The 18442-nt window shown below is 42.2% G+C and overlaps 1 protein-coding gene across 1 annotated transcript in view; it reads right to left on the bottom strand.

The window, feature by feature from the left end:
- Positions 1 to 506: 506 nt before the first annotated feature.
- Positions 507 to 18442, bottom strand: part of PPIL2 (peptidylprolyl isomerase like 2) — a 71397-nt gene continuing 53461 nt past the window's right edge. Inside the window, exons 15-20 of the mRNA XM_082066436.1 lie at positions 16447 to 16564; positions 13787 to 13843; positions 4451 to 4523; positions 4249 to 4311; positions 3635 to 3774; positions 507 to 1921 (exon numbers count right to left, since the gene is read on the bottom strand). Coding sequence (XP_081922562.1) covers positions 1828 to 1921; positions 3635 to 3774; positions 4249 to 4311; positions 4451 to 4523; positions 13787 to 13843; positions 16447 to 16564 — 545 coding nt within the window. The 3' untranslated portion in view covers positions 507 to 1827. The remainder of the gene's footprint in view (positions 1922 to 3634; positions 3775 to 4248; positions 4312 to 4450; positions 4524 to 13786; positions 13844 to 16446; positions 16565 to 18442) is intronic.

The raw sequence follows: 18442 nt of genomic DNA, 5'->3' as shown, positions 1-18442 counted from the left end.
TGAAGGCCGTGCTTGGAAGGGCAGCAGTCTTTCATAATAATATCCATTTTAATCTAGTAAAAAAAAAGGCATTTTACTTTTAAGGATTTCATCAAGCTGGCTATTTCAGCTCTAGTAGTGCTGTGAACCACACGACTCAAAAATGGGTTAGGTAGAAGGGATCAATAGCAATTTATCTGGAAAAGGCCAGTCCAGGAGAAACAAGAGGTTTCAATACAAGAAACTCAGCTTGAGGAAAGTACCGTCATATTCCCTGTTCCAGGATTCAAGTATGTATTATTTCAAACTTATACACTGCAAAATGTTGCAAAACAACCCCCCCCCATTCTTCTTTCAGACTAGTCTGAACTTCCTATGATTTAACAAAGATGTAATCATATCCGCAAAGATCCCAGAGTTCCTTATGAGCATCTTAAAAAGTAGGAATGAATCATTTCCTCATGTAACAATCAACTTTGCAATGCCATGATCCTGGAGATGACAGTTTAACAGTCCAAGGCAAGCACTCAAAAGAAAATAAAGCCATTTAATGCAAAACATTTTACCAAAAGTTTGTACAGCAATTTAATATAAATGGAATCTTCTCTTAAAACATGAAACCACCAATATAAATGTATTGTTACAAAGCTGATTACAAAACTATCCCCTCAGCCACAGAGAGAGGTAGGGAGGGTATTTCTGTCATTTGAAAACGCCTAAGATGAACTGAAAAGTAATGTTCAGGATCTAGACTTCTATGCATAAGTGATGGCAACACACATACGTTGTTGGATTAAAACACAGATGATACATCTTCAAGCCATCAGGCTTTTACTAAACTTCCTAATAATTTGTGGGTAAGCAACAGAATTATCTGGAACACCTGCCAGCTATATTATATGGCTTTCCCTAACAATGGGAAGCCTGATGTCAGGGCAGACTACAGTGTGTGCTCCCCTGCACGGAGCAGGCTCAGACTACAGAGTGTGTTCCCCTGCAAGGAGCAGGCTTTAGGGATGGTTTAAAAAAAAGTAGTTTCTATTCCTGCAGTTGCTCCGGGTTGCACCTTCTGGGACCTGAGGGCAGGTTTGAACTGGTGCATCCTGGCCCCACTGGCTGACCAGGGGCTCAGGGAAGTCCAGTCGTAGGAGGAACAAGTGGTGCAGCCACCCCAGGCTCCCCATCTCAAGTTGCTGCTTCCCAGGCTGTCAGAGAGCTACATGGGTGCAGAGAGAGCTCATTTTGGAGCAAGCGAGGCCCTGCAGAGACTGACAGCTGTCAGTCCAGCCAGGCCAGTAAAGAGCAAGAGACAGAATTGGTCCTTGTTGAGAACTCGCACAAGGCAGCTGGAAGGGCAGGGCAGGATGGGCTGGAGCCCTCTCCTCCCCTCAGCAAAGCACTACAGCAGCACAGGCGCTTCCCCAGCACATTCATTCCTTTATTGGCAGACGTGGCGGTCTGGAAACAATTACCTGTAAAAGGAGCTCTTTCACCGACATAGCTGTTCACTGAAGTAGCGTCCTGCGAGGCTGGGCTCTGCCTGGTCCGCTGCCAGCCAAGCCGAGAAAGGCTCCAGCTAATCCCCAGCGGAGCGGGGCTGCCTGCTCCCAGCTTAGCAAAACAACAACAAAAAGGCCTTCGAGGAAGATGCAGTGGGGGGAACGCAGCTCTTTAGAAAACAAAGCCACATTAACCAGCCTTAACAAAGCAACGGTTTTCTTCTGCAGTGGAAGGGCAGGCTGGTGCCTTCCCTCCCCAGGACAGACTGTCTTTCGGGCTCTTCGGGGACATGTGGGAGGCCGCCTTTTCTTTCTGCTGCGCTGCTCCAGTGCCGGGCTCCCCGCACTGTTACCAGGAGCTGAAGTCCCCGAAGCCTGTGCTCTTTTTCTCTTTCTTTGGAGCTGTGCTGGTTGAGGGTCCATCATCTTCCATGCTGCGCTTCCTGGAGCCAAAAGGAAAACAACTCTCAGGGACTATTTACTGTTCAGGGAGACCAGGGCAGCTGGATGCCTCTCCTCTCCCATCCCTTATCAATTAGAGAGGAGTACAGCTCTGTGCCAGCATGGGGACCACAGCGGGGTGGGGATGGGGGCCTCTGGCACACCCAAAAAGAAAGAAAGAGTGTCAGTGGGGATGGTTCAGGTCAGGCTTTTAACACCTCCAGGAATGTGTTCAAAACCCAACACATTCTCCAGGCCAGAGCTGAAGATTTAACAGCTGTGCTTTTTAAGCACAGTCACGATGAAAATGTGAGCCACAAGTTCTTCCCCCACCTTCTCACCTGCATTTGTGGCAGCAAAAGGAATTATGAGGAATTAGGTGTAAAGCAGCTGGGCAAATTTTTCAGATCCTTTCCTGTTTCTTGAGCACAGCCTGTTGCAGTCACTGCTGCTATTCTCAGCCTTTTTCGAGCAGAGTTTGCAAGCCCATGGAAACACTATGCATCCTGCTCACATACTGTGGTTTTATTGTCAGGTATCAGTAGCCGGTAGGGAGAACTGAGAGCCCTGAACCTGCCAAGGGGCTGCTACAGACCAAACCCCCAGTTTCAAGGCAGGCTGCAATGAGTGAAGGACTAGGCAAGAAAATGAGAAGTCCTTTCCATTCTACTTGACCTTTTCCACAGAGCTGCAAACTCTGCCTGGCCTTCCTCAGTAAATACAGTGCAGAATGGCAGTACTTTTAAGCTGAACATAATATTTTAAGGGACAAGCAGTATTTTGTAACCGACACACCAAACTGACCTGCATGGGCTAAGGCATTTTTCTTCTCACAGGTATGCAAATGCCTGTAAGTCACACAGGCACATACAAGCTGATTAAATAGCTGTCCAGATCTGTCAGATCTGTGTATGCATAAATACACACCTCTGTGCAGCAGACAGACAACAGCATTTTTGCAAATGCTTTTAGAGAAGTCTATGAAATATCAAGTGGAAGGCATTTATTTTAATTTATCCAAAACTCATGCAAAGCTGCCACTCAGGTGGGATTCTGTACTGTCCTTAGGAAAGCAAGTGCTGCTGCCAATCCTGATGGGTGTACAAAGGGTGTCTGGAAGAGGATGCTTTAGAAGCCTGTACAACCAGCCAGGCACGCTGGAGCTACTCGCCAGACGCTCTGTGCTCCCACGGCAAGCCTGGGAACCTGCTCCCCTTTCCACCCATTTCAGTTGTGCTGGTACAACAGTTTGTGCAGCTGAACATGGAACCAGATCAGCAGACTGATACAGGCTTAAGGCAACTACTTCGTGCAGAAGAGGAGCTGCTAAAAGAGAAACGTCTGTGGGACTGTGGCCTTTAGAAATAGCTGCAGAAGAGGAAGAGAATAAAAGATGGTGCAGGAAGTGACACAGTACAGTTCCTCAAGGACTTCTGAGCTGTGGAAGCATATCTGCAGTTCTTAAGTCAGCACATGCTGTTAAAGACTAACTTGGTCATGTTAGAATGCTAAAGAATGAAAAGCTCAGTTAACTTATAATCTTGGAAAACAACAGAAGTAGAGGGTACTCTTGACCGTTAGGACTGCATGAAGGTGTCTTTGCAAAGCCTGCTGGCACAAAGCAAACATCTGAGCAGTGGCACCGGACAGGGCCAGCATCCAGCAGGAATGGCAACTGAAACACTCAACAAAGATCAGACGGGCAGGGAACTCACGCTGCAGCCATGTTAATGTATTTTCCAATCCCCTGACGGTAAGTTTTAGGAGTCTGGACCTCTTTCTTTGGTGGGACCACCTCAGCTTTTGTTTTGGCTGCTTGTTCTTCTAGCTGGACCTTCTCTCTTTCTGCAGCAACCTGTGGGAAGCAAAGAGTGCAATCTGTTGCAAGGACCAGTCAAGAGTAAGGAGAAAATGTCTACAATTCTCTGCAGCTTTAAAGCACTCTAAACCAGCAATCAGCGCTGCTATGATTACAGGGCAGGCTTGAGGAGACAGACCTCAAGGGCCACTACAAACAGGCTGTCTGGCCATTATAACAAAACTTCTCTCTTCTCACTTGCAGCCACCCACAGCTACTGTGGGCATCTGGAAAGGAAGCCATTGCAAGCGTGATGGACTGGGAGCTGTGCCAGATTTGGTTACAAGATTCTCCACCGAAAGAGCGGCGATGACCCTGGCACCCAAGGCAATGCCGAATGGCAGGTTTTTACTCTTAGCTTGCAAGCCTATGGGCCCGTGGGGTGCCCATGTTCAAAGAAAAGGCATTAAGTTATGAAGTTCTCCAAAGCAGAGCTTTGGCCTTTCAAAAAAACCAACCGACTATCCTCACCTGGGCGTCTGCCTCTTCATACGGATCAACAAAAACGGTTGTGGTCTCAATTCTTATTTCTTCCTGGGAGCAGAAGAGAAGAAGAGCAAATCAATCTGCTGATTAAGTTGTGCCATCTCCCCCAAGCTCAGCTTTCAGAGAGGTGTCACACTGTCACACATGTTCCTTCCCTCCTGCACAGCTTCTGGTGCTCCACACATACCTTGGGACGGTCGGTTTTTGGGTCACTTTCCACATTCTCCATAGCAGTCAGAGTCTCAAAGCCACCAACCACCCTAAAAGAGGAAAGACGCAGTTTCCAGCTGTCACAAGACACTTAAAACATTCCTGCACCATTATATGTAAAATATCCAATTTATGCCCATTACTATAATGATTTTACAACCATGTTTGGAGGAAGGGAAATCAATAACTTTCTTTGGAAGACCTACAATGTCATTCAGTGCAGAAGGTGGGAATTTTTTCTCAAGTCTGGGATTAGAATTTAAAATGAAACAGAACATGGACAAGTCAAACCCTCAGACGCAAAGTGAAGCCTTTTGTCCAAAAACCTGGTAGCCACACAAACCAGCAAGATAGAGAACAAGTGACTGTGGACAGCCGTCTGTGCAAAAAGACACAAACCCATTACAGAAATGGGTTCACTTGCTAATGCTACTTCCATAAATTTGCAGCTCACTTGTTGCTCCCAAGAAGTTTGAAAAACAAGCCAAACGACTTGGTCAAGAAAGCAAATATTTTTGTTAACTTGTGATTTTTTAACTTTTAAAAAAATTGTATATCTAACCAAAAAGCATTATTAAGAAGAAAGGGAATCGTAACGATGGCACTACTGGAGAGCAGTGACAGATCTGTCTGCAGTAACAGCAGTAACGCAGGAAGAACAGGATTGCTCCTGAAGCATTTCGGGACCGTGGGCTTGTGAGGGCTCTGGGAAAGCAGCAGAGCATCGAGTCACAAACACCAGATAACACCAGCACACTTTTCACCGCAGTGTCTACTTAGGATGATGTTAGATCCCTGGCCTCTTGTTTTTCAAGTCGACACATACAAATACTTGCTTCAAAATGTTTAAGAAAGGCTGAAGACTTTCTGGACTGTTGGATGTTCATTTTCAAAAAAAGTGTGGAACAATGGGAAAGTTCCAGAAAAGGATGTTTAGAAAGGATAAATGGGGTGACCCAGATAATTATAAGCCTGTCATCCTGGCATCTTTCCCAGCAAAATAATGGAATAGCAGAGACAGGACATGATTAAGAAAGAAAGGAAATAAGTAATGGCAATCAACAAGGTTTCGTGGAAAACAGAGTCTGTCAAACAACCTTCTATCTTTGAGACAACAGATGTGGTTAACATGGATAACAGTGTCTGTGGAACAGACTTCTGCAAGGCGGCTGATATTTTGATTGAAAAACCAGAATGATATGAAATGAACAAAACACACATTCAATAAAAAAGTTGCCTGACAGGTGTCAAAATCTAGTTTTAAATAGAAACCATTGAGTCAGTACATTTCCAGAGGGTTCCTGCTGAGATCAGACCTTGGTCCCAGGGTATTTAACACTTTTATCCACATCATCATCCCAAATTAAATTTGAAAATAGCTATACTTAGAAGAGCAGTGAATAAAGATGAAGACAAGCCGTCGATGCTGAGCGATCCAGACCCCTCAGAAAAGCAGGCTGTAGCTGGACAACATCTGTTTTAACAGAGCCAAGCCACATGGTCAGGAACCAAAACCACAGCCCATACTAACAGCTGTGGGACAGTGAGAAGAAGCCGTTACTCTCTAAAACACACTCCTGGAGTCAAAGGAGTTTGGGGCTGGGAGCTCGGCAGCAAGGGCAGGATTTCTCCCCTTCAGTCCTCCAAAGCTTGTCAATATTCTGTAATCAGGTTGTAACTTTTAAGAGCAATTAAATAACTCATATGTGTAGGCTAGAACGGCCACATTCATTTGCAGCTGGAGGTAGGACACTGGGGGAAGCTGTACAGGGCTTGAAGACCCTACATGAACTTTGGAAAGTTCATGACAAAACCTCAGTTTTAAAATCCTCCTCCAGGCCAATATCAGATTCACTTACAATACTCATGATTAACACAGAACCTAAGATATATTCACTGTGTTTTAATTGCCCCTAAGGGAAACTTTTGATTTAATATTGGAGGATTTTCTAGCCAACAGCTCCATTAATTATCTGCTCATATGTTTTCATTTAATTAGGTTCTGATAATTTGAAATAGCCAGATCAGCTATGCACTGGCAATCTCAGCTGAGTAATCCCATAGCTAGACCTCCCACAATATTAGCCCTAATGCATTTTGGTGATGCTCACGAGTCTTCAGTTGCTATGCTAATTAAACTTTATTTGGTATACTTTGTCACTTTTACATTTTAAAAGGCTGTGATAGACATGGCATGTAAATGACCTAAATAGCCTATTTTGACACGATTATAAAGGGCAAGGGGGAAGACGACAAAGCTGTTGTGCCTGCAGAGCATGTCATTCTCCTTTGTTCTTAGCTTCTTGTCTCTAAAATGGAAAATTGCTTTCTTTTACACCCCTGGATTCTCTAATATTTTGCACAGAGCATCTCTATGCATATTACAGTGTCAGCACAGTGAGCTCTCAATATGGGTTTATGTCTTTAGACACTGCCATAATGCCAATAAGAAATAACAATGAATTTGAATACAAACCACTAGCTCAGAGAAGAAAGCTCTGACCAGAGGAGTTGGAAATAATTTACTGGTCACTTTTGTTCAGGGAGCACTTGGAAGCTTTGCAAGGATCAGGCCCAGCTGAGGCTGGTGTTTCATCAGTAACAATTAAAATCCAAAAAGGACAAGATCTGATTGCAAACATCACCCATCCAGAAAAACTGAATTACTCACTAATGGGGGCAGTCATGGCTGGATGCAAAAAAATTGAATATTCCAACTTAAGGTCTCAAACCATAAAGGATTTTGCAAACTTTCCTCAGATTCGTGGAAGTAGAGAGACAATGTACCTGCAGACTATCAAAACACTACATGTGTCTATTGTCAAATCTCATGATGTTACATCGCAGCACTAAAATCAGGTTGATGCCCATGCACTGGCATCTATTTCAGCAATTGCTCCTCACAGAATGAGGAAAGCAGCACACCAGAGCAGTTTTGGGGGCTCTTTGCCTGTCCCACAACACATATTCTGGGTGTAAGAAGAAAATGCTCACAGACATCTTGCCAAGAAAAAAGCCCATACAAGTTATATATAGAAAAGAGCACCAGATAAGTACATTAAAACATTAAGAAAGACCTCTAGAGAGAGAGCCACTACTTAATATTATTCTAATAGCCACTAACTTTGAAGAAAAAGAGATTAAGCCTGTTGTATGAATAAATCTGAGTCTCAGCACGAGGAATTCTGTACATCATTTTCATTAAAGCAAAATACGAACTCGAGAAGTTCACACTAATATCCCTTTATACCCTTTACATGTGTATGTGTGTTACACAGGCGGTGACAGGTCACACCCCCTGGCCTTTCTCATTCCGTGTCACTGGTGCAAAGTTGGGAGCCCAGCAGGGAAGGGAAAAGGGATGAAACAAGTTTAACCTTTTCCACTGCTTCTGGCTCTATTCCTTTTATAAGGTGCCACACATGCTTTGTCCTAAATTGACCAAGTGAGGTTTAAACACGTGTTCCGATGACATCCTGCAGTGAAAAGGATGATATTTTCAAGACATAATTTACATTGGAACAACCATGGAAAACGAGGGTTTGCTGTGTACTTCCAGTAGATGTTGAACAGAGAAATGATGATCTCAACTGTATATTTAGCTCAGCATCCCTGAGACAGCTTGTTGTATTTTTAGAGGAGCTTGATAAATGTTGCATTACATTTAAGCATGGACGACAAGGTAGGTACATTTAGGTTTTTTCTGTTAGCATAGTAATGAAAACAAAAATCTGCCCTTACTTGTGCAATTCTTTTTTCTTGAAAACAGAGCTGAATTAGCACTGGAAATCTTTGCATTTCCAATTAAGAGATGTTATTTAAAAATCTTACTTCTTGTTAAGGATCCTTTATGCAAACTGGTAACCTTGCTTCATAACCACTGCCAATGTCTTTGCATGAAGCATAAGTTAAATATCTGGAGCAAGCTCTATCCCTTTGCAATACGCCAATGAAATGCTGCTACATTAGTGCTGCTCCCAAAGAAAACTGCAGCTCCCTTGCAGTCTCACAGACGTTCACACATGGACTTCCTATTCCTCATATTTTTGTTTAGAAGAATTATAGGAATCAAGCTTTATGCAATACGGGGGATGGCAACAGTCCAACATGATAGAATTTCCTGGTCAGAAGATGATATAAAAACAATGTCTGGACTTTTTTTTTTAGTTCTTTAAACTAGAAACAGAAACCATAAAGAAACGTTGTTTTGTAAACACTTTCTGCCCTCAAGGTTATTTTTATAAAAAGGAGTACATATATTTATATACTCACAGAGAGACAACAATATATACATGCACAAACACGTACACTCAGGACAAAATGTTTTCTATGTATACACCCAATCTGAAATGGAGTGAGCAATTTGAACTTGCAACAAGGATGCAGTTGAAACATCTCGATCTCTCATAAAGGCTTAATCCAGCAGGCAAGACACAGTAACGAAGGGCGCTGAAAAATAAAATAACTTGGAAAAAAGCATTTTGAAACCAGACTCAACAGGCGAGCCCAGCACGTAAGGACTCCTCTGCTTTGGCACAGGTTCCTCTTCAGAGATCATACCACTGTTTTGGAAATGACAACAGCCCTTGTGCAGCTCCGACAGCCCAGTTCTCATGTGCTACATGAAACCAAGGCCACGGCTTCCACAAAGAAGCCTGGTTTATTTTCCTACCTTGCTCTTCACTCCTCCCCTGGTGCCTGGGGAACAGACTCGGCAGTGCAAAATTAGGTCAGGCTCCCTATACAGATTCAACAGCAGAATCAGCTCTTCTGCTGTCACACAATTTTTCCATTCTTCAGATGTATTAAAGCAGAAGAGCAATAAGAACATGAATTTCCCAGGTTAGAAGCCACTGGGGTTCACTGATTCAGATCATAACAGGGAATTTTACAAGTGGAAACAGACACTGTGCATTATTTAACCGTACCTGAGTAACTGAATAATGCCTGGTAGCTGTTTTATGTAACTGACTACTCTAGAGTAAAAGAGTTACTTTCATTGCCCCATTCTACAGAATTGCAGTAGAAAGCATTAAACAGGTTAAGGAATCCTTAATACAGAGTGATACTTATCCAAGGAAAGAAAACTCTCTTCCACAAAAGCATCTGGCAAGGGAGGAGGGAAGAAAAGACTAAGCTGAGTGCACATCAGCTACTGACTGGTGTCTCCAATGTGACCAGGTTTGAGGTTTCCCAAACCACCTTGTTCATTATTTCTGGGAAGAGGAGAATTGAAGATTGAGTGGCAGAAACCTTGAGAGACAGTTAACATTTATCTGCTTAAACAGATCTGTGCAGCCACATACAAAGGGGACAACTGTCCTCCACACACTCAGCCCCTGTCTCGGTTGCCACATCCTTTTCTCAGCTCTTGACAAGCACAGGTGATGCTCTAGTGAACACACACAACGGCTGCACAGACACTTCCCAGCTTTGCCACTGTGACCACAACACTTTTCTCTCCATTCCCTCTATTGCCCTTCTTTTTATGGCATCACATGCTTGCAACTTGCCCTCACTTTCAAGCCCACTATGCCCTCCTTGTCCTAAATCTCACTTGAAATTCAGAGGCAGCATTTCTCTCCTCCTGTTGATGAGCATGGCTCAATCACCTTCCACTATTATTTTAAACATGCACTTTTTCATGTGTCCCTTTAGCTTTGGAAGAGGCTCCCCCAAAACAACCACAAAGGCATTTCAGTTTTTCCTGGGGTTTTCTTTTTCCTTGGTTCTGAAGCAAGTGCAAACCGTTGGTGGAAGATAGGCAGAAAGGGGTCACTATCACAACTTCTCTGTATCTACATGCAGTCTCTTTACTACTCACTCAGCTCTCTGGGACAGAAATTGTTTCTATTTCTTCTTACAAAGGGCAGATGTACCACATCTCTGATTCACAAGATCTATGAGCCATCAGAGCAATAGAAAACATAATCACAACCGGATGGGATGTGCTTGCATCTAAATTTCATAAAGCACAGCAGACAGGAATGTGAGCCTATCCCAGTGCTTTGGCTGTGACATCTCTGTAGCTCGTGCAAGAGCTGCTGCCCCAGTTGCAGCACAGGTAACGGGGAGTCCCCTCACACACAGCCCACCTGCAAATGCTTCTCATCCACTCTGTGCACAGCAAACGCATGTTGGTTGGTTTACATTATTTGAGCTTCTAAATTAAACCTCTTACCAGCCAGCTAGAAGCCAGCAAAAGCCAACAGTTAGTTTTCATGTTAATTACAGCATTCTTTATGTCAGGAGAAATGGTAATTACTAGAAATGGTAATTACTAATTTAATCTAGGCAGCTCTGCTGGAGCAGGAAATCCGTGCAGCCTGCAACACACCTCCAAGGGAAGGCATTCTTCTCTCACTCTCTGCCTTTGCTTTTGCTCCCCATCCATGTCAAATTATCTCCTTTATTTTCAGTAGCATCCATCCTCGTTATTGCCACGGCGGGCAGGACAATCACGACAAGATACCCTCCCTGTCCTCCAGCCGCAGGCATCTCCTGAGACTTGAACATTCCAGCGCACCAAGCCAGACACGTGCCACCGCTCCACAGCCCCGCTGCCTGCAGCTGCTGTGTTTTCCAAACACACTTAACAGCCAAACATCCAACTCTTAATAGCTGCTACTGGGCAAAAATTGTGTTTCAAACCCATGGGGACATGAATAAGATTCAGCTCTCCAGAGGGGAACTTTCCAATGTGGCACCCTACACGGGACCCAAAAAACCAAGAAAGGGGTGGGAAACAGTTGCTCTTTTGCTGTTTTTCTGTTCTTCTCAAAAGTATGGAAAGTCTGCTGAAAAGTTCTATACAAATCACAAACAAGTCATATTCTGCTCTCAAAGATACATATATGACACTCACTAACATGAACCAGAGCCGCATAGAAATAGCTGAGGGTGCAGTGGAGATCAGAGTATTTAAGGTTTTTATATTAACCGAAATAAGTAAAGTCACAACAGCCCAGTAAGCATCCAGTTAAGACAATCCAATTTAACATTCATGGAAACAAAGAATTCTGATTTCATGGGTTTGTTCTATTCTTAAACCTAGATATTATTCCTAGATATGCTTCCTAGATATTATTGTACTATACAGCCTAAGATCAGATATAGTGACCAAATCCTGGAAACACCCGGGATCTAAAATAGCAAACTGAATCTGCAGCTTCATTAAAGGTACAATCTCTGGAATCTTTTGGCTTTATGGCTTTATAAACATATGCAGGTTAAAACAGCTGAAGGATGGGAGAGTACAGATCTCAGGAGCCACACACATCAGCCTTTTATATTCAATTTGTAGGTAAATTGAATTATTCAAATATTCCATTTGTAGATTAATATAGGACAACTGGAATGTATCTATCCCAGCATCTTCATTTACATGCAAAAGAGTCCAGAGTAAAATTCGCTTGCTCTGTGTTCCGGTGAAAATGTCACTCGTTTTTAATGCAGGGAACAAATATGATTCTAAACCAACATTTTAAATGAAGTTTCTCCTTTGTATTTCAGCTAAGAATATTAGCAGTGCTCAGAAAGCAGCAACACTTCTTTATCTGGCAACCAAGTTCAGATTTCTGCAGTAGCAAGGATAATTCAAAAATCAAGACAGTCTTTGCTAAAACTACATAAACCTCTGCTATATACACTTAACCAGATTTACCTGGACTGAAGTAATTTCTCTCTAAAGGGCAACAAACAGTGTGAAACATCATTTGAGCTATTTTACTCGTAAGGTACTTGTGATGTTACGTGTGGTGTAAAGGCTTCTTGGAGCACATTGCCTGCACCACTGTCAGCTCGGCCACTCTCTAAATTCTGTCCTGGTGCACTATGTTAAAAGTGGAGCACATTGGGGAAACGGAGCAGAGACACCAGAGGACTCTACAGGGTGCTCACTGAAGCCAGGCTGCATCCAGAACTGAAGAACAGTCACATTTTCAGCTGAGCTGTCCTAACACAAATACTATTTGATGAGATGGGAGGCTCAGGTTAACACCATTACTGTATGGGATTTAATGGCATTTTTGCAAGGAGGACTCTAATTGTAGCATAAGTGAAATAGTCTGAAGATATGGGTAATGTAACTCCTCCAAGAATATACTTGCTCTCAGTTTTCAGTATTAGAATTTGCTTTAGTTATTTGCTTTCACCAAATGACAAGGTAACTTTAAATTTTTCTAAGACAGACCAGAGAAAGGAAAAATAAATATATTGCAAAGGGTGCAATTACTGCAGAATCAGTATTGGAACTCACAGCACTAAAATAATTGTTTAAAATGAAACCAGCTTCTGCCTCAAGAACTCACATGCAGACAATATGGATTAACTATACCACTTTCACTGTACGGCACTATTGTATGACATCCAATCAAAGTAAACAGTACATGCATTTATTTCAATTGCTGCCTTTCAAATGGATAAGCCATGAAAAGAATCAAAAACAAATCATCATTTTAACAACACTGTAAAATCCTTGGGAACTACCAATGAAGCAGGCTAGTAAAATACCCATTGCTGCCATTTGCACCAAGGCATTTTTTAGAACAGCTATGCATGACTTGTTAAATACCATGTACCTGCAGCAGAGGAGGCAAAGAACAAACCATAATATAAAAATTTTGTAATATCTTCTGTAACAAATACCTTGATATTTATTGTGTGAGGGCTTGACTGTAAAAGACTTGTGCAAGAGACTTCTTTATAAAGAATGAAGTTCCTTGCTGTCTTGGCATTGGTATTATGTTCATATATATACATACATAAACATGTATGTATGTACACACATCCAAACAAACATACTGATTTTATACCAATGATCATCGTCAGGAATAAAAGAGAAAAAGAACAGAATAAAAAAAAATAAAATAGGCGAAAAGACCTAACCTATGCAGAAGTTCTATGTACTATGCCATGATGAAGAACAGCCTTGTCACAACTAATTTCCTGGTTGACAGCTCATAAGAGGATGAAAGCAGTGTTGAAGGGGTAATCTCTTGTGTCCCAGCAATTAGCATGCACAAATATTAACGTGGTTGGTTACAGGACGGTGATTACTTTGTTCATGACTCCCTGGAGAGCCACCCACAGAACGGAAGTAAAGCAATTTACAGTGATGGAAGGAGAAAAAGGCAGAGTCTCGTGACTAGCACTGATGCCATGCTGGCCACCTACTCATGACCAGGAAAAGTGGATTGTGAGCCAGGATTTTGCATCAGTTCAATTGCAAGAGTCACTCGACTCTTCTCTCTAGGCTTGAGAGGCACAGGAAAGCACAACTGCTATATGGCTGCTCACAACGTCCTCCTCTTACCTTCCAAAAACTGTATGCTTCTTGTCCAGATAAGCACAAGAGCGGAATGTGATGAAGCTGGAAGGAATAAAGATGTAACAGTTAGCATATCATCTCATTGACACTCAACAACATCCAGTAATGCTTAGAAACAGAAAGTGTATGTAACAGCCCCCCAATATAAGACAAGCACCCCTCCTTCTCTGGGAGTCCTGCTGGCCAAACATCCTTTAGCTCCCATTTCGTGGGTTTCGGCTTGGATTTCTGGAGCTTTGACTTCTCATTTTTACACCTTACTAACATCTCTAAACGTTACTCCAAGCATGGTGACTTGCACAAAGTCCAAAAACAATCTGAGCATCCATCTCCTTGGCCAGGCTGGCCCTGGGAAGCTCACACAGACAGGGAGACGTGCGTCCCGCTGGACAAGAACACTTCTCGTGCATGACTGCGAGCTTGCATCCAGCAAATACAGTTCATATAAGACAAAAGCCTTGTCAGTGTACACTTCTGTCTTTTAGGATATTTATTTTTGCATTTCTCTTCCATTATATTGGCCTGTCAGTGATTCATTTCTCCTCTGGACAGAGCAAATTTGTGCTTTGGATACGAACATGGCAGAAAAATACTTAAAAGTGTCAAATGTAATGAAATATTGTGAAACATGGATTTCAATTTTTAATTAATTGGACTTTCAATTTTGAGGGTTATAATTTTAAACTTAAACACAGAAACTAAAACACCAAAATCCAAAGCAACCCTTACTACCAAAACTTTTCTCTGAAGTTTAATGTTTCTTTGGGAGACTTGGACGACAAGCATATGATACAGAGGTTTCCACACTGTGGTCTGCAGACCACGATGGCCCATCTTGGCTGGACATGCCGTGCTGGCTCTCCTCCCTGTCTCCATCTGTTACACTACATTAGAGACAGCTAAAAATATATAAGCATTCCAAAAGCACTTTTCCATATAAGCAACTGCCTCAGGAAGTTATATGATTGCAAATAGGAGGAGCTGCGATCCACCAGATGATCTATTAAGACATAGCTTACCCTAGAAAAGATTTGAGATGCTGTGCAGAACGCAAACTCTTACACAGGGCAAATATTATAACTTAGCCCTGCGCTTGGGTTCTAGGCACCACTTTGTTCACAGATATCCGGTGCTTAAGATTATCAAGTGGTCAGTTACATAGCATTGTAATAAATAAACAAAAAAATTGAACAGCAGCAAATACACAGAGAAAGCTTCATCCACCAGCCACAATAAAAGTAAGGACAAGGGAATTAACGTAGCTCAGGATGATCCCAGAGAAGTCCTGAGCATTATTTGAGCATCACCTTACAGAGAGGACCCAGCTGACTGCTCTGTGGTGCCTGTCCCCTATGGGGAGAAATATTCACCCATTTCCTAAGGTCACAAGAGTTGCCAGAAGTGTCTAAACACGGCCTCGGAAGCTTTATAAATATGGGCAGCTGGAGTCTCTCAAGGATTTCACATATAAAGGAACTTTATATTTCGTTTGCAAATTTTAGGGAAACACACGATCACATTTACAGCAGCAGATGATGTGACTCAATATGGCACATCACTCATGAACCGTCGCCGTAACTTCTGTTTCTAGAATCCCTTCCCTTTAAAAAAAAAAGAAAAAAAAAAAAATGACCTCTGCTTTCCTCTAGTGTAGCAACTGAGTGCTGACACTAACATTCAAATCCAAAATAAGCTCTACGGCAACCTGATCCTGCCCAACATGTGCTTAGCTTAAGTATGTGAGTGAGCCTATTGAAGGCCCTGAGACAAGCACTTGTGTTTAACTAAAGCTAACCACACTACTGCATGGTTTACAAGCCATAGTAAATACTGAGCATCATGAAGACCAACATCAAGAACCCCCTTGCCAGCCCCAGCACTGTACACACACTCATACCTGGGGCTCCCAATAAAGGTACAACTTTTTTCCATTGCAGTACTCAGAGAACAACCAATAAATAGCTGGCTCAAAGTGACACAGAACATTATCAAAAGACTGCAGGCAAACACACATATTAATGTTACACATAAAAAAGGTCATTACAACTTCAATATCTTTAAATTTTATTTGTCGTTCTTCCTGTTTCTCCATTTTTCCCTCATTTTAGGCTTCGCTCTGCTTTTGTACATTGAAAACCAAGTCATTCTCAATGCCAGATTCTGCGGTCTGCCACGTCTGGGCTCTACACATTTCAACAGTGCAGAATTGTTCTCATTTGTTTAAAATCAGGCAAGTAAAGAGAAGCAACATCTCCATAGAGCATATGTTACACTTCATTAAACCCTTTCAAAAAGTTCAATATAGGCTAAATGTAAACAGAATGGAGAGGTGTAATGATCTTACAGCGATAACACTGCAGGGACACTGACAAAAACGAACAAAAACTTCAAATCATAAAAACAGAAAAGGCAAATTAATGATGATACTATAAACCTACAGACCATCCTGCTGTGCATTTACTTCGCTCTTCGATCGGGTAACAGCAGCTGTAGCTCTCCTGATTTCAATGTGCAGCACTCGATAGAATATTTCACTTCACTGAACTTTAAAGAGAAGCTCATAAAACGTAATTTGTTTTCTTAACAGAGTAAGACACAATGTCTAGAGGGGAACAATAAAACACAAAAAGCAAGTGACTACTTACAACTGCGATTTGTTTGTGTTGGGTCCCGAATTGGCCATGCTGAGAACACCACGTCCCGTGTGGGACAAATTTGGCTTAAATTCATCTTTGAAAGGTTTTCCCCAGTAAGATTCTCCTCCTTAAAAGAGAAAAGATCACAGAATAAATGTTTTCACTAGTTTCCCACTACATTTTGTAACAGGCATTGGCATTAAATTCAAGGTTTCTGGCAGTTCCGATCACTATATGTACAATATATTTTTACCTCATCCCTGTCTCCAGGCTGGTTTTTGAACACGGCCTTGAAATCAGCTGTTTGCAACTGGCAACACAATTCTGTGCCCCACACTATCAGCTGCAACAGCCCAGACAGTTTATCAACAGCATTAGATACTGGGTGCCGAAAAATTGTCAAGGATCTGATTTTTTACTGCTGGTCCACCATATTTTTTGAGTCATTAAAACTTTAAAAGCAGCCTCCTAACAAAACATAGAACAAAGAATTACTACTTTAATTGCACTCTGGATATAGCATTACTTCCAGAAATAAAATATCAGGGAGATGAAATACATTAATAGAACCAACTAAGAATAGGAGCTATAAGCTCAACTGCTTAATTCCTGGCTAAACAATGAAGAACGATGACATACATTCCTCCAAAATAAAAGGCAAAAATTAGATATTTGGACCAGATAGCTGGAAGATGTAAACACAAATGCAATGAAATCAAAAGGATGATAAAACTTCGCACAAGCTGCACACCCAGCCCTCCTAAACTGATTTATTTTCTGTGACTGTGGATAGAAAGGGGGTCTGGGAGAGCCCTCCCTGTGGCTGTCATTTTTACACGACTTATGGCAGATCTGACATTTTCATTTGCACTTTCCTCCAGGATCATTCTTAATAAGAAAAATGAAGGCTGAGATGACTCATAGTTCTACAGTCAAATCCATAATCTTGTTTGACAAACCATGAAAAAATATTTCACCTTAGGATAGTATTAAAAATAAAGCAAATAAAAGTATCCAAACAGTCAGCGAGACTGGTCCATCTGCAGCACCGGCTCAGGAACCCTCTAGAGGAACCGTATCACTTGCGAAGCAGGAGGTCAGTAAACGGCTATTCGCACATGTAACACAACAAAACAATTTGATGACACGGCTGCACAGGCAAGCAGCAAATAAAGCTGAGGGATGAAACAGACTCCTACTGAAAGGCTTATCCAGAAAATCACAAGAGCACATAGAATGAGAGAAGAGTTTCAGACGATACCATGAAAACGAAGCGTCACAGGTGGACGGCTGCAAGTGCACATGGAACTAAGTAAGAAAGAAATTTTGGAAGAAACTGACCCACTTAAAAACTAAATTAATCATGTTCAAAAGACATATTAATAGAGTTGAGTGTTGCCTGCTCTGCAATTTGACAAGAGGCAGCAAAAGGGGACAAAGCCTATAGGGATTTTCTGTAATCAGGAGTAGAGGAGGAGTGATTACTTCAGCAATCTTTGGCTATTGAATATTTTAAGATCAGCTAAATTACATCAGCTTGATCTCCCATGCCAGCTTCTTCCAGTAGCGGGTGAAAGGAACACGGTACAGCTGCAGCCATCTCTACTGTCTTGAAGATGGATCCCAAACCCAGCTATTCTAGCCAAATAAAAAATGTTCACCCTATTAGAAAAAGTCTTACCACAAGCCAGTGATTTTCATTGCTAATGAATTTCCCTGTGTGTTGCTATTTGCTAAGAGAGGTTACTTGTGCAGTGCCTTGGTTACCTGCCTTGTTCAGAAAAACAAAGTTCTTGTAGGTTAGCAAATAAACAAGTTACGCTCAGAATACAGCAAGGCTCCGGGCCAACAGGTGCTGCCCAAAACTAGAAACACACCTGCAAAGCCTGCAGAGCCACAGCCCCGCAACAGCACCGTGCTCTGCGCACCATTGCTCCTTCCCACTTCGCCTTTCACAATGTTCACCTTTGCACTTGGATCCACCACTGCGGAGCCGTCGCTTCAT

Source organism: Streptopelia decaocto (genome assembly GCF_964273445.1).
Source record: "Streptopelia decaocto genome assembly, chromosome: 15".
Lineage (NCBI taxonomy): Eukaryota > Metazoa > Chordata > Aves > Columbiformes > Columbidae > Streptopelia > Streptopelia decaocto.
Note: the sequence above shows the minus strand (reverse complement) of the source record. Positions and strands in the feature narration are given on the sequence as shown.